General features: G+C 33.2%; 14 protein-coding genes and 1 non-coding gene across 15 annotated transcripts; 7 read left to right on the top strand and 8 right to left on the bottom strand.

Moving 5' to 3' along the window:
• Positions 1 to 267: 267 nt before the first annotated feature.
• ATP23 (putative metalloprotease) lies at positions 268 to 1,159 on the bottom strand. The gene has a single exon (XM_020193278.1). It carries the CDS (start codon positions 1,108 to 1,110, stop codon positions 388 to 390), a length of 723 nt encoding a protein of 240 aa, XP_020047542.1. The 5' UTR covers positions 1,111 to 1,159; the 3' UTR covers positions 268 to 387.
• Positions 1,160 to 1,365: 206 nt separating this feature from the next.
• ASCRUDRAFT_27122 (uncharacterized protein) lies at positions 1,366 to 1,950 on the top strand (the record flags this gene model as incomplete). The annotated part of the gene is made up of 1 exon (XM_020189985.1): positions 1,366 to 1,950. A coding segment is annotated over one exon (585 nt), but the record flags the coding sequence as incomplete, so codon positions are not given.
• On the top strand, positions 1,857 to 3,785 carry ASCRUDRAFT_75936 (EF-hand). The gene is made up of 2 exons (XM_020193277.1): positions 1,857 to 2,309; positions 2,424 to 3,785. The coding sequence occupies exons 1-2, from the start codon at positions 2,280 to 2,282 to the stop codon at positions 3,654 to 3,656; spliced, it is 1,263 nt and encodes a 420-aa protein (XP_020047540.1). The 5' UTR covers positions 1,857 to 2,279; the 3' UTR covers positions 3,657 to 3,785.
• Positions 3,786 to 4,034: 249 nt separating this feature from the next.
• On the bottom strand, positions 4,035 to 4,784 carry RAD14 (DNA repair protein RAD14; the record flags this gene model as incomplete). The annotated part of the gene is made up of 1 exon (XM_020190542.1): positions 4,035 to 4,784. A coding segment is annotated over one exon (750 nt), but the record flags the coding sequence as incomplete, so codon positions are not given.
• Positions 4,785 to 5,733: 949 nt separating this feature from the next.
• On the bottom strand, positions 5,734 to 6,540 carry BUD23 (18S rRNA (guanine1575-N7)-methyltransferase; the record flags this gene model as incomplete). Its single annotated transcript, XM_020190556.1, has 1 exon — positions 5,734 to 6,540. One exon carries the CDS (start codon positions 6,538 to 6,540, stop codon positions 5,734 to 5,736), a length of 807 nt encoding a protein of 268 aa, XP_020047538.1.
• Positions 6,541 to 6,704: 164 nt separating this feature from the next.
• Positions 6,705 to 7,624, bottom strand: IMG1 (mitochondrial 54S ribosomal protein bL19m). The gene has a single exon (XM_020193276.1). The coding sequence runs from the start codon at positions 7,458 to 7,460 to the stop codon at positions 6,894 to 6,896; it is 567 nt and encodes a 188-aa protein (XP_020047537.1). The 5' UTR covers positions 7,461 to 7,624; the 3' UTR covers positions 6,705 to 6,893.
• A 36-nt stretch (positions 7,625 to 7,660) lies between these two features.
• On the top strand, positions 7,661 to 8,073 carry ASCRUDRAFT_86200 (uncharacterized protein; the record flags this gene model as incomplete). Its single annotated transcript, XM_020194918.1, has 1 exon — positions 7,661 to 8,073. The coding sequence occupies one exon, from the start codon at positions 7,661 to 7,663 to the stop codon at positions 8,051 to 8,053; it is 393 nt and encodes a 130-aa protein (XP_020047536.1). The 3' UTR covers positions 8,054 to 8,073.
• Positions 8,074 to 8,157: 84 nt separating this feature from the next.
• Positions 8,158 to 8,229, bottom strand: ASCRUDRAFT_t73. The gene has a single exon. It is a non-coding gene; the product is annotated as a tRNA-Met (tRNA).
• A 435-nt stretch (positions 8,230 to 8,664) lies between these two features.
• Positions 8,665 to 10,404, top strand: ERG3 (C-5 sterol desaturase). Its single transcript, XM_020193275.1, has one exon. The coding sequence runs from the start codon at positions 8,833 to 8,835 to the stop codon at positions 9,982 to 9,984; it is 1,152 nt and encodes a 383-aa protein (XP_020047535.1). The 5' UTR covers positions 8,665 to 8,832; the 3' UTR covers positions 9,985 to 10,404.
• Positions 10,088 to 10,521, top strand: ASCRUDRAFT_147691 (uncharacterized protein). The gene is made up of 2 exons (XM_020189254.1): positions 10,088 to 10,359; positions 10,417 to 10,521. The coding sequence occupies exons 1-2, from the start codon at positions 10,190 to 10,192 to the stop codon at positions 10,454 to 10,456; spliced, it is 210 nt and encodes a 69-aa protein (XP_020047534.1). The 5' UTR covers positions 10,088 to 10,189; the 3' UTR covers positions 10,457 to 10,521.
• Positions 10,522 to 10,585: 64 nt separating this feature from the next.
• On the bottom strand, positions 10,586 to 13,126 carry DPB2 (DNA polymerase epsilon noncatalytic subunit; the record flags this gene model as incomplete). Its single annotated transcript, XM_020190552.1, has 3 exons — positions 10,586 to 10,888; positions 11,018 to 11,721; positions 11,971 to 13,126. 3 exons carry the CDS (start codon positions 13,124 to 13,126, stop codon positions 10,586 to 10,588), a joined length of 2,163 nt encoding a protein of 720 aa, XP_020047533.1.
• Positions 13,127 to 13,374: 248 nt separating this feature from the next.
• LOG1 (Log1p) lies at positions 13,375 to 14,554 on the top strand. Its single transcript, XM_020193274.1, has one exon. It carries the CDS (start codon positions 13,692 to 13,694, stop codon positions 14,352 to 14,354), a length of 663 nt encoding a protein of 220 aa, XP_020047532.1. The 5' UTR covers positions 13,375 to 13,691; the 3' UTR covers positions 14,355 to 14,554.
• Positions 14,555 to 16,315: 1,761 nt separating this feature from the next.
• On the bottom strand, positions 16,316 to 16,870 carry ASCRUDRAFT_34618 (ankyrin repeat domain-containing protein; the record flags this gene model as incomplete). Its single annotated transcript, XM_020190536.1, has 1 exon — positions 16,316 to 16,870. A coding segment is annotated over one exon (555 nt), but the record flags the coding sequence as incomplete, so codon positions are not given.
• A 1,094-nt stretch (positions 16,871 to 17,964) lies between these two features.
• On the top strand, positions 17,965 to 19,020 carry ASCRUDRAFT_70424 (aldo/keto reductase; the record flags this gene model as incomplete). The annotated part of the gene is made up of 1 exon (XM_020191794.1): positions 17,965 to 19,020. The coding sequence occupies one exon, from the start codon at positions 17,965 to 17,967 to the stop codon at positions 19,018 to 19,020; it is 1,056 nt and encodes a 351-aa protein (XP_020047530.1).
• Positions 19,021 to 19,120: 100 nt separating this feature from the next.
• ASCRUDRAFT_75924 (uncharacterized protein) lies at positions 19,121 to 20,490 on the bottom strand. The gene has a single exon (XM_020193273.1). The coding sequence runs from the start codon at positions 20,159 to 20,161 to the stop codon at positions 19,214 to 19,216; it is 948 nt and encodes a 315-aa protein (XP_020047529.1). The 5' UTR covers positions 20,162 to 20,490; the 3' UTR covers positions 19,121 to 19,213.
• Between the last annotated feature and the right edge of the window lie 81 nt (positions 20,491 to 20,571).

Raw genomic sequence — 20,571 nt, 5'->3', positions numbered from 1 at the left:
TGAGATAGAGTAAGATAGAGAGAGATAGATGTATAGAAACAAGAGCTAAAAGTTAAAAAACATAAATTAAGCAATAAAAATAAGCCGAAAGATATAAAATATAGGATTGTTGTGTTAAGTTATATAGCTATATTCATTATAGTCAAATGTAGTTATTAGTTTGATGTATTAAATTAATTAGTTTGTTTATGTTTACCAAATTGACTCAAATCAAAAACAAACAAAGTTTATTTTTGTAAACATACATGTGATCTATTATGCATGAAGGTGATATATACCGCGTTATTATGTAATTTGTTGATTTTCCGAATAGAGCCGTTGGGGTGGATATCTTTATATGTTTATTTACAAGAATTGAATATGGATAAGGGAGGAGAATTTAAAAGATTATCTAAAGATTCTTTCAAATGGCCTTGTATCATTAAAGCAAGATTCCCAGACCTCGTCAATGACTTTTTCAGCTCGTTGTTTGTTTTCACATTGAGGATTACTAGTGAGAGAAAGAATGGCTCTTCTTTTTACACACTCCTGGTGGCCCTTTTTAAAATTTTTCATTGCACCTTTAAAGAATTGGTTAGCAAATCTGCATTCACCACTAAGAGAGCTCGCTCTTATTTCTGAGCAAGCATGGTGACGAAGGTTGAACCAATCGACTTTAAATTTCAAGTTATCGTAAGCATGAACTAATTCGTGGGTCATTATATCTTCCAATTGCCATTTACTGTAGATTCTATTTTGACAGATTAGTACACCTAGTTCTGAGTTGAAACCACCACCTTTAAATTCATTGCAGTGTTCGCAGATTATATTGTTTTCATTAATGTAGGGAGTGTTGGGGTTGGGAGATATGTCTTTGATTTGCTGTAGCATGAATTTAACGCTGGGGGAGTATTGTAGCATCCAATCTCGATATTCGTAGCATGCTTCACAATCTCTTTTTTGTTTTCTATCTTGGGCATCTTTTTCATATTGAAGTTTATCTTGGTCAGATAAACTGATTCCAGTTTTGTATTGCACAGTTCTTCTCCACCAGTCGAAAGCCTTTGATTCACTGATATTGTTTGTATTTTTGTCTATACTTTGTGTATTTTGTATATCATCTGACGCCATTTTTTTTAGTATTTTTAATTTTCTATTTCTATTTCTATTTCTATTTCTTCAAGTGAAATTTCTTTATTTGTAACGATAGTGGATAAGTATGGATAGAAATCCAGATTAGGCCTATAGACGGGTAACTGAAAAGTTTTTCAGTAGCAAAATCATAATTGGTAATTACAATATATCATAATATGGATGATATCATAAGCGTCATTATCATAGACATACTACTGACTGAAGAAGCTGAGTAAAGTGGATCGATTAAAGATGAAAAGTAACATATGGATAGCAGCTGCAGACAATGAAATTGAGCAGGTTTTACAGTATTTGAATAGCGGACAATATACAGCCAATTCTAAAGACGAAAATGGGTACACACCAATCCACGCTTCAGTGAGTTATAATAATATAGAGTTGTTACGGTTGTTGATCAACAAGTATAATGGAGATATAAACATCCAGGATAACGACGGCGATACACCATTGCACCATGTGGAGGAGTTGTCTATGGCGAAAGTTGTGGTTGAAGAGTTTCATGCCAATTTGGGGACCAAAAACAACGAAGGACTCAGTCCAGTCGAGTACATTGAAAACGAGATGGAATATCCAGAGATCGTGGACTATTTGAGGTCCTTGGGTGACCAGAGCCAGCAGGGCAGCAGCCCGGGCTCCAGCGAAATGGCAGCCAGCGAGCAGCAGTTGGTGAACGAAATGGCCAGCCAGGTTCGGTACTCGTTTGAGCACATGGAGGACGCCAACATGTCCAGCGAACAGCGACAGCAGTTGGAGGCCATTTTGCTGAGCGAACACCCTGAGGAGCAGCTCCGGCAGCACATCCAGGGCCTTGTGCATCGCCAGCGCCACAACAGCCACAAGAAGCAGAAGTAGCGCGCGACAGCCCAAAGCGCCCTCATTCTGCGCCCGATTGTCCGCCGAACAGCCCTGTTTCGATCCGTCGGTGCTTCCAAGATTTTGTCTTGAGGCTATTTATATCTTGTTGTTCCCACGCTCTTGGTTCTGGATCTTGCGTCGGACTGTTGCACCTTCTTCTTCTCCTGCCCCAGTTGCTCCCTTTTCTGCTCTTTTTTCTTCGCCACGCTCTGCGCCAGCCCTATATATATCCACTTTCCCCTGTCTTTTCCTGTCTTTCACCTCTCCTATTTCCTCTCTTCTAACCAATAATGAGCAGCTTCAGAGGCGACGACTTGGTGGTAAGTACCTTTTTTTGAGTCCTCTGCTTCCAACACCTCGACCATTGCCAGCACTACTAACACTCTTTTTCATTGCCTTTTTTTCTGGCTCTTTCCGGTTTTTTTTCATCGCAGGTATTTACCACTCCCCAGGATTTGCATAGATCAAAATCAAGCGAGAATTTGATTGAACCAAAGCCTTTGCAGCAAAACAAAACCAATGGCAAAACCCATAGAAAACCCATATCTGATGCTTCTTGTCTAGACACAATGCAAAATGCCAACCAGTACAAATTGGCCCTACAAAATGGTGGTCCATTGCCAATTCCTGATTATGAAAAAAATCAAAAACATACAAGTTTAAGGAGAAAAACCCCTTCTCCAAATTCAACTGGCAACAATTATAATCTCAACCAAAATCAAAATCAAAACCAAAGATCTTATCCCAATCAACAACCTACAAACTACCAACAACCTACAAACTACCAACAACCACAACCCACAAACTATCAACAACAGCCTGCTAATTATCAACAACAACAACAACCGACAAATTACCAACCTATATTTCCTGCTCGAAATCTTACCGGAGGCCCGGCTCCAAATTATCCTCAAAATCAACAATACCAACAATATCAACAACAGTACCAACAGCAACCTCAATATCCCATGTCTCCACAAAGTATCAATCATAGACACTCTGTTCAATATACAAGCGTAAACCAAATGCCTATGATCCCAACTCTTACGGGCCCAATGCCTCAACAACCACCACCACCACAGCAACAGCAACAACAACAACCACCTGCTCCTCGTAAATTCATCAGTGAAGACCAACAAGTGTATGTCATCTTCAACAGAATTGACTCTGATAGAGATGGTGCTATATCCTTTGAGGAATTAAGAAACTCAATTAAAAACGATGATAATTCAATTTTCTCCGCTTCCTCAATTAAAACTCTAGTCAAATACTGTCTACCCGATAGATCAAAAAATTTAAAAATATCAAATCTAAACACTTTCTACATCGATTTCACCGACTTCAAAATCATCTATAAACATGTCCTCAAATGGAAACAAGTCTTTCAAAACCAAGATGAAAACCAAAGCTCAACAATTGAATTTGCTGAATTTGCAAAGGGTCTATCTCAACTAGGCTTTGAATTGCCTTCCGAATTAACTAAATTTGTCTTCACCAAATACTCTACCTCAAATGAAATGAAATTCGACGCCTTCATTGAAAGTGTCTTGGTCATAATCGCAATAACTAAAATATTTGAAAGATACGACTCTCAAAAGAGAGGTGTAGCTGAAATTCCTTATTTCGATTTCATGAAAGATGTCTTTGAAGTATTAGAAAATTACTAATTATCATTAAATTTACCATCCAAACTTATTAAAAACATTATCAGAATTTTAATAAATAATGCTGTCTATTCATTTATAATCTATTTAACTTTATTGACCTGATCAAATCTCTTTATATTTTTTTATTTATCATTCTATTTCTTTTTTGTCTTGATTTCTTGATTATTTTTGTTTTGTTTTGTTTTGTTTTGTTTTTGTTTTTGTTTTGTGGGTTAACGCTGTTCATTGACTCATTTTCTTTTTACCTAATCTACTTAATTTCAGTTTATCTTTTTGTTTGTTTACTTTATTTTATTTTATTACATTTGTATTTTTATATACTCCAATTGTTTGTCCAAAATGTTTTAATTAGAAATATTGGTATTTTCTTTAACTCAATCAAAATATAATCTCTTCAGTTTCTAATCCACAAATCTTACATTTTCTCCTTATCATATTTTCCTCATATTTCTCATCATCTCCATTACCACCAAATGCTTGAGACCAATCATGCTGATGCTCACTTGCTCCCTCTCTCGCCTTGAATCTTCTCGTAAACTCTTCTGCTCGAGTTCGTTTTCGAATCTCCAACAACTTTTTCTCAAACTCTTTACTCTTTTTAATATTTTTAACCTCTTCTCTTCTTACCCATTCCTTATCCAACCCGTCTTCGCCTCCCCATTTTTTAAATGCAAATTCTTCCACTTGATACCTCAAATACAACTTCATTTTATTATACTTGTAATGTGGATTGTCCTTCTCCTTTCTCGGCAAAATATCAACATCATTCAACTCGGATTCAGTTAAAAAGTAATCTTGTTTACACTCGGTTTTGGTTAGCAACGAATATCTATCGGGATTTTTTTTCTTGCAGTTTTTACAAACTTTACACTTGTATATTTTCAAGAATTCTTCATCAATTAAAATAGATGAGCAATCTTCGCATTTGGGCGCTGAATCAATATCAATAGGAAATTTTGGCAACTCATTATTATCATTTTTATTTAGAAATGTGATATTTTGATTTTCTTTGGTCCATTCTTCTAAAGTCTTTTTCCCATTATCCAATTCACTTTTATCGATTATAAACCCTCCGTTTGTATCCTTTATCTCAGATAAATCATATTGAATATAATCTTTTCTATTAATCCGAAATTTATTTGCAAAATATTTTTCTTTATCAAATCTTTTGGACTTTGAGTTTGAGTTTGAGTTTGAGCTTGAGCTCAAGTTCGAATTTGACTTTGAATTTGAATTTGAATTTGAATTAGATACACCAAATGATTGGTTATTGTAACCTCTAGGTTTCTTATTTGCCAGTTGTTCTCCCAAGCTTGAAATAGTTGCTCCATCCTTTCGTTTCAATCTATCCAATCTTTCCTGTATTTTTCTTCGATTTTCAGACTATTTAATCATTCCTCGTTAGTTTAATGAAAACATCAGTACAAAATTTTGCAACAACTTACAATAATCTCCTGATTAGAAGGCATTATGGGCAATACAAATATTAATTAACTATAAATCTATTTAAAAGTTGATATTAAAATGGAAAATGGAAAATGAAAGAAAAAAATAAGCTTAAAAATACTGTGCAATCATGTGAAAACAAGTCTAATACCAAATCAAAAAGAATAGCAAATGTTAGTAATCAAAACTTCAGAATACAAATGTTTATGAAAAAAAACAAAAAACCAACGCATGCTGATTATATCAAGACAATTGAATGTCTCTTGATCAGTAGAAAGCTGTTTACATGATTTGAAAAACCAATGTGGAACTAGGCGTTGTCCCTGATTACTTCAACTTCAAACGCAAATTATATCATCATTCAAAAATAGCATGAAATCAGTAAAAGAAAAAACAAACAAACATACCATATACACAGTCTAAGCCCATTAGCCAAAGAAGGCTCTGTTGATACGCCTTTGGTGTTTCGAAACGTTGGAAAAGCTCAGACAGTGGAAAGAAAGCAACTTTTATACCACCTCAAACGACTTTCCGCAGGGTAACAGCGTGCTTCTGATGAGGGTTCTGGCGCCTGTTTTGTAAGCAGAGCAAAGTCAGAAGAGCCTTTATTACACAACAGACAAGATATATACTAAAAACGAGGGCGTCTTTTTCTCCCAGTGAACTTGGAGTCCTTGGACACTTTTTTTCCTCTTTTTATCATCAAGTCCTTCTTTCTCTTGATAAACTCTCTTGTGCTTTCTAGTTCTTTTCGTTGTTTGACACTCAATTTCTTTTTGACCACAGGAGCATCCATCATCACTCCTTCTAAATTGACTGCTTTCTCTGATACACCAGCTGTAAGAACAAGATAGTATTTTTTATTTTTCTTGCTGTCTGGATTGTCAATAACTAAACCACCACTAAACCCAGCTACTCTTGCACTATGCTGGATCAAGTCAATTTGTTTGTCATTTTTGGGATAGAATTGTGCAACAAATTTCCCACCTCTTTTGAGACTTGAGAATAGAGAATTAAAAAATCGCATCAATCTTTTTTTGGGATCTGCATTGGATGTGTCTGCATTACACAACCATTGAATTGCTGAAATTGATATTGCAGCATCAAAGGTTCCTGCTCGAAATGGGACTCCATCTCCTATATCACTTAGTAACAAGTCTCCATCAACCTCTCTATTGAGAGCTGTTATTAACATGTTTGGTGAAATATCCATTCCTATCCAGTTATAGCCTTCTTCTGTCAATATTTCTCCAGATAACCCAGATCCACATCCAATATCAAGTATAAATTCAGCTGTCGATGACAAATTTAGCAATTCCAATGATCGAAGCGTCATTTCGGCCTGGATTTGTTGAATACGAGTATTGGATGTATATTTCTGTGATTCCACTTCATTATAAAATACTTCTGGTGGTGCTATTTCTTCAGGTCTCGACATTGTAATATGGTTTTATTATATTTTAATTCCAATCTTCAATCTCCAATTTATAAGTTTTCTTTTCTGTTAATTATCAGCTTTGGAGATAAACAATTATTAGGCTATTTTGATTTGTTTCAATTGATGGAAAACTTTTTTTTTGAAATTTTTTTGATGATGGAAAAGCCAGGAGTTTGGATATCTGCTTTTACATGCATAATACTGTATTCCATACATTTAGTTTCCTCAACTAACAAAATCCAATTATTTGGATGTTAGAGGTTATGTTTATATAACTATAAAATAGTATTTGTTGAATTAAAAGTAAAGCAATATTTATTTACAAAATAATGAATATGTAATTGTGTTTATATTTAGCGATGCTTGGCTCTTAAAGATTTCATATGGGCTTCCAAATCAGGAACATCTAGTCTGGTACCTCTAATATAATAATGTCTAGATCTCTTATTACGTTTCTCTGGTTTACTAACCACATCAATTCTTTCAACTAGTGGAGAGAATACTTTAACTCTCAATTCAACACCTAGTTTAGTGATTTTATTTCTCAATAATAAACTTGAATCCAAACCTCTTTTAGTAACTGATAAAATATAGCCGAAAAATGGTGGATTTGAAGATGAATTTTTAAATGTGACTTTAACTATATCACCACTTCTTAATAATTCACTAGAACTTTTCATTAATAACTTTCTTCTCCATCCCGTTGGATCGTACGTATCATATTTGGTATTTTTCCAATCTTCTAATAAAACACTTGTATTATATTTGACTTGGTGTGGGAGCGGTTTATAAACAGGAATTATCTTTCTTTTATTTCTTAAAATTTGATAACCAGCCTTTTGAATGTATGAATTCACAAATTTAAAAGAAGCTAGATTATTAGGTTTCAAAGATGAAACACCAATTTTGGATAGCAACATCTTGATGGTTTATTTTTCTATTGTTTTCTTAATCTTTATATTCTGAGACTGATTAATCATGTCGAATGAAAAAAATATCGTTTTCAAAAAAGTCATGTGACTATTTAATACACTTTAATTGGGGAAATTATAACACAAAGGAGATTGGAAACAATTTTAATAACAAATCAAAGAAAAACAACATATAAGTGATTTTCAAAATGAATGAGTTAAACCAAATGATTGCAGAATATGAAAACTTTTTTAAAGAAATAAAATTAAGAAAAAATCGAAAAGAAATCCCAATGATTGAATCCAATATTGTCTTTATTGATTCGGTTAATTCAAATACAAAAAACAACTTTAAAAACAATACCGAAAACAAAAAAAATGACGCCGTTGAATATCTCAATATAAAAACGTTTGAAAATAATGAATATAATGTGTTTTTTAATAGTAGTGGATGGTATGCCAAACAAGTGTCGCCCATTACAATGTATCTTGACAGAAAATACGAAACATTTGAAGCGTTGTTTATGAATTTGTCAAAAAAATTCGCAGAAACATGGCATAAAGAATTGAGTAAAAAGTTATTGGCTTTACCGAATTTTTGAAAAGCTGGATGACGATAAAAAAGACTTATACTTATCTAAATTATACAGCTAAATAAAAATTAACCAAAAAACATGAATTTTAACAAATATAAGCAAATAAAACATAGCGCCGCCTGGTTTCGATCCAGGGACATCAGGGTTATGAGCCCTGCGCGCTTCCGCTGCGCCACGGCGCTAATTCGATGATATATGAATTGTTATAATTGTTAATAGAAATAAATTTAGAAAAATTGTAAAAAGTTTAAAATTAAAATTAAATATAATTACGTCCCGCATTTGTTAGCATTTCAACGTTAGACCACTCTTAGCATTTATCAAGCCGGAACTTGCTTCATTGGGACATGTTCGGAATTGATTTGGAAAGGGAAGTGGAGGATCTTGCCCAGAACATCTGATTCAGCGCTACGACGAAACGACTATAAACGAAATTTGTTAGCACTGGGAACGAGCGCAACGGATGCGCTCTGTTTAACATTGGCCATTTTTTCATATCACCCCATCTTCGACAAACACAGAGAGAAACTGGTAAAATTGCTTTCAACAAAAATTAAATATATATTTACAATTTTTTTCACCTTTTTATTTTTATTATATTGCATTTATATTTTTTGTTTGAAATATCATCGAGCGTTTTGAATTCTTTATCACAAATATCTTGACAAAAAAGTGATTAGGTTTTTGCTCTAATTTTGCTTTTCTTTGCTAATATTCTTTTTTTTTTAGCTTTAGTTACACTGCTTTCGTTGATAATAATTCGCTTATAAATCAACCTATCAACCATGGACATAGTGTTAGAAGGATTTGATTATTATATTTTCGATAAATTTTACGCCTCTCTTTTCCCCATTTCATTGAATGGCCATTTACCAACTTCGATTTCTAAAAATCTCAAGTTGGGAAATTATTCTTCAACATTAAATGATTACATTCAACTACAAAAACAATCTAGCTTAAATGATGATAATGAGCATCTAATTAAATTGACCAAAGAATATATCACTGAAAAGGATATATACGGTTATTTTGCTAAATTTTTTCCAGAAAATGAAGATATGTATCTTTCAATTTTCAGTAGAAATCATCTATTTAGAGAATTCTTAAGTTTGATGATAGTGATGACTATATTTGGTTGGATTCTCTATTTAACTTGTGCAACTTTTTCCTATAGATATGTGTTTGATAAGGAAATCTTTAACCATCCAAGATATCTTAAAAATCAAATGTCTCTTGAAATAAAACAGGCAGTTTCTGCGATTCCCATCATGGTTCTTTGCACTGTTCCTTGGTTTATGCTTGATATTAATGGATATTCAAATTTATATCTAAACGTCAATGAAACTTCTGGTGCTTGGCCTTATGGTTGGAAAGCCATCTTCTTTGAATACTTCACTTTTATTATGTTTACAGATTGCGGAATTTACTTAATTCACAGATGGTTGCACTGGCCAAAAGTTTATAAAATGTTCCATAAACCACACCATAAATGGATCGTCACAACTCCCTTTGCTTCTCATGCTTTCAACCCATTTGATGGTTATTTTCAATCTGTTCCTTATCATATTTATCCTGCTTTATTTCCCTTGAATAAAGTCTCATATTTGATTTTGTTCACCTTTGTTAATTTTTGGACCGTAATGATTCATGATGGTGAATACTTAACTAATGACCCAGTTGTCAATGGTGCTGCTTGTCATACTGTCCACCATTTATATTTCAACTATAATTATGGTCAATTCACAACCTTGTGGGATAGATTAGGCGGTTCCTATAGAAAACCTGAAAGAGAATTATTTGATAAATCAAAAAAAAAAGAAAAACAAACTTGGGAAAAACAAATAGAAAAAATGGAAAAAATTAGAAACACTGTTGAAGGAAAAAATGATGACAGAGTTTACGGTACTGAAAATTTCTTATTGAAGAAAAAAAAATGATTTCGTAAAACAAATTAAAAAACCCTTCTTTGAATTATTTCAACAAATCAACAAAATTTTCCCTAAAATCAAATTTTCCAATTTTTACACAAATTGAACGATTTTTGTACGATAAAAACATTTCCACCTCTGAACATTATGTTGATTTTAACTATTAACATTGCCCTTATTCTAATAAAATTGATATTCTTTGTATGATGTTAACATGATAAATATTCCAAAGCTTTACGCAATTATTTATTATTCCTTTTGTTATCATTTATTTTTATTTTATTTTTATTTCTATTTTTTTGCCAATCTTATTTTGTTTTATATTTCAAATTTCACTTTTACTATTAACCATACTTGTTTTATACACAAAGATATTTTTTTTTTGTTGCTTTCATAATATTTTTAATTTTTAGTTCTCTATGCCCTTTTTTATTTTGTGAGTTTTTTTTTTTTTTTTTCTTTTGGCAATTTAAACAATTGATGTTGGATTTTTAATGTTCATTACTTTAGTACATATATATATAAACTTAACTTATAGATATATGTGATTATGATTATAAATATATCAATAAACTAAATGTTAACACGGTTTTATTTCTATTTTCTTATATTAATAGTATATTTCCTGATACTCACATTTTTTCAAAACAGGGAAATACTCAACATAGTTCATTTTTCTTTTTACGTCATCAAATAGTTTTCCCACATTAATAACTTTTGTGCCCATATAATTGATATCAAAGAAATCAATACTTGAATCCAAAAGTATTAAAGTATTGGGTGATGGAATTAAAGTTAATAGTTGATCAAACTTTGAATTTATCGGCACGATATCAGAACCAAAAGGTACTAAATGAGATTGGTTAATTATAGTTTTGACTAATTTATTTGAATTTAATTTAAATGAACTTGTCTTTGAAATCTGGTCAATTTTTTTTTTAGTCAAGTTATCTAGAATTGATTCACCTCTCTTTTGCTGATTTAGCAATGACTTATCAACGTTTTGATTCTCAAGCTCTTTATCAGAGTCAATTTCTAAGACAATTTGATTTTCATTGTTAGTATAGATATCAGTATCAATGTCGATTCCATTTTCATTTTCATTTTCATTTTCATTTTCATTTTGTTGATCTAAATCACCTTGAAATTCAATTTCATTCCTTTTAATTCTTTCATAAATATCATCTCTAAAAACTACCAACTCTTGACTTAAATAGTATATTTTAAAAGGATTTGTCACTAATTGAAAATTTTTAATCAATCTTTTCAATCTACTAAAAAAAATATCAGGTAATTTATTTAATGGAAATAATAAAGATTTTGAGCCCTGAGATACTAGTGAATTGAAAGGATCATTTTCGCCAGGAACAAAAATAAAATGAACATTTGAACAAATCAAGGGATATTTTGATAATAGTAAAGCTAAAGAATCAAAAAACGATTTATAATTTGTTGAAGACGCAGTGCTTGATTCATTAAAAGAGGTTAATTCAAAAGAATTTAAAATAAAAGAGCCGGAAAATACTATTGATAATGGTAGGTTGTTTAAATCATTTGAAATTTTTTCAAATAATTTATTTAAAACTAAATAGTAATTAGGATTGTCTAAGAAACAATTTGAGCCTAATATGATAATTTTATGTAAAGGGTTATTCAGATTGATGTTATTATTAATGGTATTAATAGGTAAAGAGAATGAGTTTTCATATTTTTGTCTTAGAGAATGTTCAAAATCATAAATTTTTTCTAGTAAATTTAGATTTATTCTTGGTAATTCATTGTAAATAATTGAATTATTTAGATTTCTACCACCGGCACTATTATTATTGTTATTATTGCTGCTGATGATTTTATTTGGCCTTGTAATAATTTTAATAAAATTGTTATTGTTATTATTGTTGTTATCATCATCATCATCATCATCATTATTATTATTATTATTATCAAAAAAATCCAAATAGTTATTATTGTAAATGTTATTGAAATCTATGTTACCAAAGTTGTTTAATGTCAGTGATCTCTTTTCTGGCAAGGGATGATAAATTAATTTAACGAGAAAATTTGAAATACCGCCAAAATTCAAGTATGTTCCTTTACATAACAAGTAACAACCTAGAAAGTAAAAGGAATTATTAATTGAGTTACAAGATCTGAAATCCAATTGAATCAAGCCAGATGAATCGTTTAATTGGTAGTTTCCAAATTGATTTTTATTCAAAAGACCAAAGATTAAAAAGGATTCACCATGTCTACCTAGAAGATTTTTTATTAGAGAAATTTTTTTAATGTTATCAATATTATTGTGGTGAGTATTTTCGGTGTCGTCAATGTTATTTGAGTAATATAAAGAAGAAAAAGAATTAAAGTCTACTATGTAATTGTCATTTCTCAATAGTCTTTCGTAAATTAAATGATAACGATTTAAGTTTTTTGATAGGATATCGTCTATTGAAGGTAGCTTGAAAGAAAGCAAAGAATCATTAATTGTATTGTTTTTATTGCTTATGGGCTGATTTTTAGCCTTATTATCTAAAAAAAAGGGACTGTAAATTAGTTGAAACTGTTTTCTTAAATTGTTGTATTTGTAGATATATTGACTATTGGTATCTAGCACTTTGTAAAAATTTTGCCATTTGATTTTAAAACTTTTCTCCAATTCATTTGATTGTGTGACGATTTGAGTATCACCAGGAGCGTCCTCACTATCAATGACGCGTGATTCGTCGTTGATATTGATTTGAGAGACGTTGTTCTGCAAATCGACAAAAGTGTCTGATCTCAAGCTGTCACTTGAGAGAATGTTGGTTTTCGCGTTATGGCTCGACTCTTGTGCTTTTTGCTTATTGATCTCGCTGATAACAATCTTTAAGTTTTCACCATCAATGAATAAATTTGTGTTTGATTGGAACTTGATCTTCCAGTACTTTGCAACATCCTCGATAAATGCCAACGATTTGGGAGATTTCCAGTTGGAACCATAGGTCCTGCCGATGTAGTCAGTCAAGACTTGCAAAGCAGAGGACTTGATGTGCAAGCCATAGGTCTTGGACAAGATTCTGTAGGCAAAGGGTCGCACACTAGACGTGCTGAGCCTGACAGGAAGCGCAATGGGATCCAAGTTCTGGCTGTGAGACGAGCTTGAGGAGGCCATTTTCTACCTCCATTTTCCACCTCCAGCCCACACCATCCAGCTCTGATTATATCGTGCACCCAAAGCGGAAAGCGCTGACGTAAGCAGATCGCGTGATGTTTTGTTGTTTCTGTTTCGACCGGACTATTCCGACCTTACTTACAATCACGTGCAATTTGCGAGAGTTTGAATACAGCAAATCATGGTTTCTTTCGTGGAAGGAAAGAAATGGAGTATTTTGTCCAAAGAGAGCAGGATTTAGGGCGTTTTGCTTTGGATGCAAGATTCCGAATCGCTGTGCTGGATCTTTTTGGATCTTTTTGGAGAGGTTGATCTGATGTGGTAACTTTAAAAGTGCTCTAACAAAAGTATCTCCGCGGGCCGAAGAATCCTTTTTTGTGGGCGCTTATCGCTGTTTGCTGAAGGAGAATATATAAGGTCCATATTCTTCCCTTCTCTTTGAGTGTAGCAATCTTTCGACGCAATTGAGCTCAAATTATTCTCCTTGACTCGATACACTCTTTCTGCTTGGATTTCTTTCGATTCCACTTGATTCTAATCAATTCTATTCGACTTCTTTCACATCATGACTGCCGACCAATCTGACGATCCAAAGATCTTATCCACCACCAATCACCAATTTCCCAACAAGCCTGAGAAAACCCTTTGTGTTTTCTGTGGTTCCAGAGATGGCTCGTCTCCTTTGTTTATGGAGGAAACCGAGAATCTAGCAATCAAATTGGCTAGTCTAAACTATGGAGTCATCTACGGTGGAGGCGATTTGGGTCTTATGGGTCAAGTTGCTAGAACTGTCATCAACCACAAAGGGTACGTCCATGGGGTGATTCCTCATCCATTGTTCGAAAGAGAAAGACACAGCTCCACCCTTAGTGGCCAATACGGGAAAACCACTGTTGTTCAGGACATGCACACGAGAAAGAGACTCATGGGCAAGGAAGCTGACGGTTTCATTGCTTTGCCTGGTGGTTATGGTACTCTTGAAGAGTTGATGGAAATCGTTACCTGGTCTCAATTGGGAATCCACTCAAAGCCTATTATTGTTTTTAATATCGATGGTTTTTATGATGGACTTAAAGTCTTTTTAAAATCTTGTGTAGGTACAGGTTTTGTTGGTCTTGGTCAAAGTCAAATTTTAGTTTTCGCTAATACTGTTGACGAGGTTATCGAAAAATTCCAAAATTATAAAGCTCCAGATGGAAGATTGGATCTTAATTGGGATATTCAATAATTGAAATAATTACAATCACTATAACCATAATATATATATTATCTGAATATCTGTATTATCAATCAATTGATTATCAACCTAGCTAATTTATCTGTCTTATTTTCTTATTCTCCTATTCATTACTTTTTTCTATAATTTCAATTTCCATATTACCACATTGTCATGTTTCATTTCCTATTTTATTCTTATTCCATTTTCCTTCTTAAAATTTCTTTTTTTTTTATTTTTCTTTTTTTATTTCTTTTTTTTTGTAAATTATATTATAATATTTTATCAATTTATGAATTAAAATTAAAATTAAAATTAAAAATTAAATTTTTTTTAATAAATATTATATTATTATTATATTATTACATTCTTACATTCTTACATTAGTATATCACACTATATTATAATTCGTTATCATTAAAATTTATTCTATCTCTATAATAAACTCTGCATTAAACCATAGTTTAATCGGCATTTAAATTACGCTTATGTTTATTCAAATTTGATATTGGTATGGATAAAAGCGCTGATAATGATTGTTTGTGATAATTATTATTAGTCATATTATTATTATTATTATTATCAAGATTATTACTATTACTATTATTTCCCTGTTGCTGTGTAATTGGTGGGGGCATCAAAAGATCATTGTTATTGTGATAAATTTCATAATCGTATTCGTCTCCATTAATATTTTCATGTATACTATCACCAGTCAAGTTAAAATTAAGTAAACTTCTTGTTAGTTTTATTGACTTCTGTGGCGATCTCCTTGATAATGGGCTCTTTGATCGACTCTTTAAACTAGAATTTGAATTAATTTTGGATAAGTTTCTACCCCCATTAAAATTTCCATTATTATTTAAATTATTACTAGTATTTCCATTGTGTGATGAAAAAAATGATCCAATCGAATTAGAATGATTTCTAAAATTTGAAACAATTGATGATGATCTGGATCTTGTATTAATGTTAGTATTGAGATTGCTATTAAGATTGTTACTAAAATTATTATTAAGATTATTATTATTATTGTTACTATTACCATTTATTCCATTAAGATTTGAATTAGACCTAAACCTAGTTAGCTTTTTAGGCAAATTAAACCCAGCATGATTGTGGTTATGATTATTATTGCTATGATGATCATCATTTAACGGTGATACAGGTCTTTTACTCAAAACTGATGTTATCGATTTTAGTGATAACGGCGAAGTTGTGCTGTTTGGTTCATTGGCAAATGGTTTTGACGGAGCTTTGGGAGTCGTAGGAACTATATTTAGAAATTGATCAGGTATTGAAGGTTTACTTGATAATAAAGACGATGTATCATCGAGCAGATGATTTCTGTGATCAAAACTGTTATAATCGTTTAACTGTTGTTCTTGATATTCAAGGATCGGTTCGGAGTTTGTTTTGAGTTGATGCTGCTGCTGTTGCTGCTTGTTTTTTGATGAAGTTATTATCGGCAATGGTGGCAAAGAGTTTGTGTGGGTCTTCAGGTTAAATGTAGTTTTTGGTGATGTGAATGCTGAATTGAACGAAAAATTATTATTAGGAGTTTGAGGTAGCTTTTTAATGGGAGATATTGAATGAATAGAATTAACAGATTTGCTGCTATAAGGATGAAAACTAGCAGATGAAATTAAACTTGGAGTATAGCTTGTAGTTATTATTGAGGTGCGATTGCTATTTGTGAAATTTTTTGAACTATTATTACTTGTGAACATAATGTTATTAATGCTATTAGAGTTGGTATTTGAATTTGAACTTGCATTGATATTGGCATTAGCATTATCATTAGCATTATCATTAGCATTGCTATTGCTATTGTTGTTGTTATTGTTATTGTTATTAAGATTATTTCTATTTGAAGCCTTTTTAAAACTATTATCAATTTTCTGTAATTGAATGTCGCCATTTTTAATTGACCTTTCTAGATCATTAAAAAACATTTTAATGTCATTTGAAGGGGCCAACTGAACAGGCAACCAGTCGTCGACGTTTTTCATATCAAAGTCAGACCCATATAGAAGCAAACTTTTAATGCAGTTTATATTTCCATATCTTGTTGCTAGATGCAAAGCAGTGTTGCCATTGATGTCCAAAGCATTAATGTTTGCACCCAAATCCAACAACAAATCCAAACATTCTACTGCCCCAACTCTGCTAGCAAAGTGTAGTGGAGTTTCGAAATCTTTGTTTTTGAAATTCAAATATTTTGATTTAAACTTTGGATTTTGCTGGAGCAATAGGTGCAAAGTCTGATGGTAATTGTTTAGTATAGCCAAATGAACGCAGGTATTGTCCTTGAAAGTTACATGTATTTCATCCTTATCATGACCCAAAGATATCAAGAACAAACAGATAAGATACTGACCATGGAAGGAAGCATAGTGCAATGAAGACCATCCATTTGATGAATCGATATTTTCTAGTAGCTCAGGGTATCTTCGTAGCAATCTTTTGACGATAATCAACTTGCCATTGATTATGGAATTTCTTAATCTTATTCTTGGGTCTATCATATTGAAAAGGAAAACCAGACTGCAGATGACATAGCAGACCTGTTACAAAGTGCTTTAAGAGACTGATATAAGTAAAGTGAAGAGTTGGAAGTGTTGTTTTATTGTTGATGAAGCTAATCATATACAAAATAAGGGACAGTTAAGGGAAGCCAGGAGAGTTTCCACGGTTCGGATAAGGTTTTGTTGCATTTTACGGCAGTTCAGAGATAGCGAACAGAAAAGAGGTGTTTGGTGAGATCTGGAGGCAGAAGCAGCAGAAGCAGCAGAGGCAGCAGCTTCGGTTTCAATCCACACGCAGAAGAGCAAGAGCTTTACGCGATTGGGCTGGCTCCAGCTGTCACTGCTTCAAGCTGGATGAGACATAGCAAGAGGAACAGGAACTCAGTTGCTCGATTCTGACCTCCTGGTTGAAATGATTCCACATTTATGTGGACAAAGCAGTCTTCGAAATCACTGCAATAGCATCAATGGTTGCGCTGATTGAAGCGAAATGAGCTAAAGCAAAGAGAATACTAGCTCCAGGGGACAAATTGACTTGCGAGCATCCTCATACATCAACACTAAAAGAAAAGCGCTTTCATTTTAGATAGTGGTCAAATTCCCTCCAAAGAAGAGCAATGAATAAATACTTTCACTGATTTTCTTTTCTATTGATTACTTTTTTTAAAACAATTTGCATAGTCTACAACATAATTGGAACAGGCTCAGTATTTAGTCTATCGAGAGTAACCGGAGCTTCCGCCTATCAGCAACAGATTTTATTGATTCTATGCATTAGAAACACCTTGGTCAATGCTCAATTGTTATAATCAGACTCTAAATGTCTATGAAATAACATAAAAAGTGCTTAAAATACGTTGCAAGCAGTGGAAAACCGTTAAAACTACAACATGACTTTTAACGGATATACTATGAACCAGCAATTATAGTTGCTTTCCTGATGAGCTGTATATATATAGGTTGATATCCGAAGATTTGAATGTTCAATTGACAACTTTGGTGCTTTCCACTTGATACACTGATACTTGGTGAACATTGAACATTGAACATTGAACATTGAACATTAAATATCGAACATTGACTAGCGTGAGAAAATGAGCGAATACGAATTCACAACTGTTCCTGTCAAACGTCTTGGAGACTCTGGACTCAAGATATCCAATGTGGTTGTTGGCTGCATGGGGTTTGGGTCGAAGCAATGGTTTGACTGGGTAGAGGACGACGAGGAGAAGATCTTTGGGATCTTAAAGAAGTGCTACGACCATGGGATCAGGACATTTGATACAGCAGACTGCTACTCCAACGGCAGGTCTGAGGAGATTTTGGGCAGGTTTATCAAGAAGTACAATATCAAGAGAGACAGAATTGTGATCTTGTCCAAGGGCTTTTTGTACGTCAACGATGAGGACATGGGCTGCAACTTCGGCAACTACCACAAGTATCCTCAGATCGACTCGATCAACTCCAAGGGCTTGTCGAGAAAACACATATTGGATGCTGCTGAGGCCTCTGCAAAGAGATTGGGCACATACATGGACGTGTACCAGATCCACCGATACGACCCAGAGACAACACCAAGGGAGATTATGAAGGCGCTCAACGACGTTGTGGAAAAGGGCTACGCCAGATATATTGGAGCGTCGTCGATGAAGGCATACCAGTTCATTGAACTCCAGTTTGTTGCTGAGCAGAACAATTGGCACAAGTTCATATCGATGCAGAACTACAACAACTTGTTGTACCGAGAGGAGGAAAGAGAGATGATTCCATTCTGCCAATCGCATGGTGTGGGCATTATTCCATGGTCGTCCAACGCCAGAGGTATGCTCACTCGTCCCTACGATCCCAATCGCAAGACGTCGAGACAGGAGTCTGAGGCAGCAATCATGGAGTTGTTGTTTGGGAACATGAAGCCTGAGAGCGACATCGAGATCATCAATCGAGTTGAGAAGTTGGCCAAGAAGAAGAAAGTGTCGATGGCATCAATTTCAATTGCCTGGTGTGTTGCAAAGGACTACTCGCCCATTGTTGGGCTCAGCTCGGAGAGAAGAGTGGACGATCTTGTTGTTGGAGCCAATTTGATATTGTCTGATGAGGAGGTTCAATATCTCGAGGAGCCCTATCAAGCCAAGGATTTCATCATCTTATGATTGCATTTCATATTGATTGCATTTTATATCGATTGTGCTTCATGTGCTCCATACTGATTGTGCTTCATGTGCTCCATACTGATTGTGCTTCATATTAATTGCTACCTGTTTATTTTGATATTCTACAATTTTTGCAAATGTTTATATATATCTAATAATATTAATCTATTTTGAATTAATCTAATAAAGCAATTCAAGCTAACTTGTTTATATTTGTAATTCCTGGTCCATTTTTTAATAGAATGTCGCAAATGTTATTTTGACAGCAATGGGCACTAAGCTGCAAATTTTCAACTGTTGAACTGCCGATATGGGGTGTTATTGTACAATCCCATCTTTTTAATAATTTGGGATGAATATTTGGTTCATTCTCAAAAACATCTAAAGCAGCATAACTGATTTTTCCATTTTCTAAAGCTTCAACTAAGTCATTTTCGTTAATTATTTGGCCTCTGGAAATGTTAACAATTTTAACACCATCTTTACATAGGCCAATGGTTTCTTTTCTTAGTAAATGCTTAGTCTCTTTGGTTAATGGAAGACAAAATATTAAAATATCCGAAACCTTAGCTATATCTTCAAATGATTGATGATAAGTCAATGGAAAGTGAAAATTTAAATGCTCTTCTTTGGTGAGTTCAGTTGTTTTTGTATAATGAATTTTCATTCCAACCAGATTTAGTTTATATGCTAGGAATTTCCCAATAGCTCCCAATCCAACAATCCCAGCAATTCTGTTTTCCAATGAATAGACTCTTTTGCCTCCAATATAATCACCTAATGAAAAAAAGGGAGGTGTGCTAGCTAAGTTTGGCTTTAAAACAGGCATACCAGTTTCATTGTCAAACGAATCAGATTCTAGTTCTTTTCTAGACAAGAATGCGTTTCCAGCTGCATTCAAAGAGGTTCTAAAGTTATTCTCAACAATTGAGGTGAATCGAAAGGCTGATATTGTGGAATATAATGCTAAATCGGCAACTTGATCAGCAGCCAAAGATGGAGTATTACAGAAAATTATTCCTTTTTTAGTTAGATAGTCGATATCATAATGATCATATCCATTGGAAGATGTGGCAATGACTTTCAATGTAGAAGGAAAATGATCAATAAAGTCTCTATCTATTTTTAAAATTCCATTCATGGACTATTATTTTGTTGAATAGGAGATATGAATTAGTAATCGCTAACTCAAAGTACCAATAAAAGCAATACGATTTTCATCAATTCACTTGAGGACTTACCATAATTCCACCATTTCCACCAGGTGCAAACCAAAATGCACTAACATCGCTATATTTTGTTTTCAAGTCTTTTATAAATTGCTCTTTTGTAAAAAAAGTGTAAAACTATTTGAAGAATCAATGTCATTATTATGTTAGTGGAGATATATTAAAATGCTAGTGGCATGAACAAAAAACTCGTAAGGAAAATAGCTTACAAGAACTGTAAAAGACTGGCTGAACAGATTAAATTCCTTGTCATCAATAAATAGATCATTTATTGCCAAAACTTTCAATTTTTCTGGTTCCATTATGAGAGAAAGCTGATTGT

Source organism: Ascoidea rubescens (assembly GCF_001661345.1).
Source record: "Ascoidea rubescens DSM 1968 unplaced genomic scaffold ASCRUscaffold_6, whole genome shotgun sequence".
Taxonomy (NCBI): domain Eukaryota; kingdom Fungi; phylum Ascomycota; class Saccharomycetes; order Ascoideales; family Ascoideaceae; genus Ascoidea; species Ascoidea rubescens.
This window is presented reverse-complemented; position numbering and strand designations above follow the sequence as displayed.

Excerpts from the sequence above, each read along its gene's own strand:
- ASCRUDRAFT_147691 (XM_020189254.1), top strand. The coding sequence starts at position 10,190 with ATGATAAATATTCCAAAGCTTTACGCAATTATTTATTATTCCTTTTGT. Across the intron at positions 10,360-10,416 it reads CACAAAGATATTTTTTTTTT|TTTTTTTTTTTTTTTTTCTT; the intron begins GTTGCTTTCATA and ends TTATTTTGTGAG.
- ASCRUDRAFT_75936 (XM_020193277.1), top strand. The coding sequence starts at position 2,280 with ATGAGCAGCTTCAGAGGCGACGACTTGGTG. Across the intron at positions 2,310-2,423 it reads TCAGAGGCGACGACTTGGTG|GTATTTACCACTCCCCAGGA; the intron begins GTAAGTACCTTT and ends TTTTCATCGCAG.
- ATP23 (XM_020193278.1), bottom strand. The coding sequence starts at position 1,110 with ATGGCGTCAGATGATATACAAAATACACAAAGTATAGACAAAAATACA.
- LOG1 (XM_020193274.1), top strand. The coding sequence starts at position 13,692 with ATGACTGCCGACCAATCTGACGATCCAAAGATCTTATCCACCACCAAT.
- ASCRUDRAFT_75924 (XM_020193273.1), bottom strand. The coding sequence starts at position 20,161 with ATGAATGGAATTTTAAAAATAGATAGAGACTTTATTGATCATTTTCCT.
- ERG3 (XM_020193275.1), top strand. The coding sequence starts at position 8,833 with ATGGACATAGTGTTAGAAGGATTTGATTATTATATTTTCGATAAATTT.
- IMG1 (XM_020193276.1), bottom strand. The coding sequence starts at position 7,460 with ATGTTGCTATCCAAAATTGGTGTTTCATCTTTGAAACCTAATAATCTA.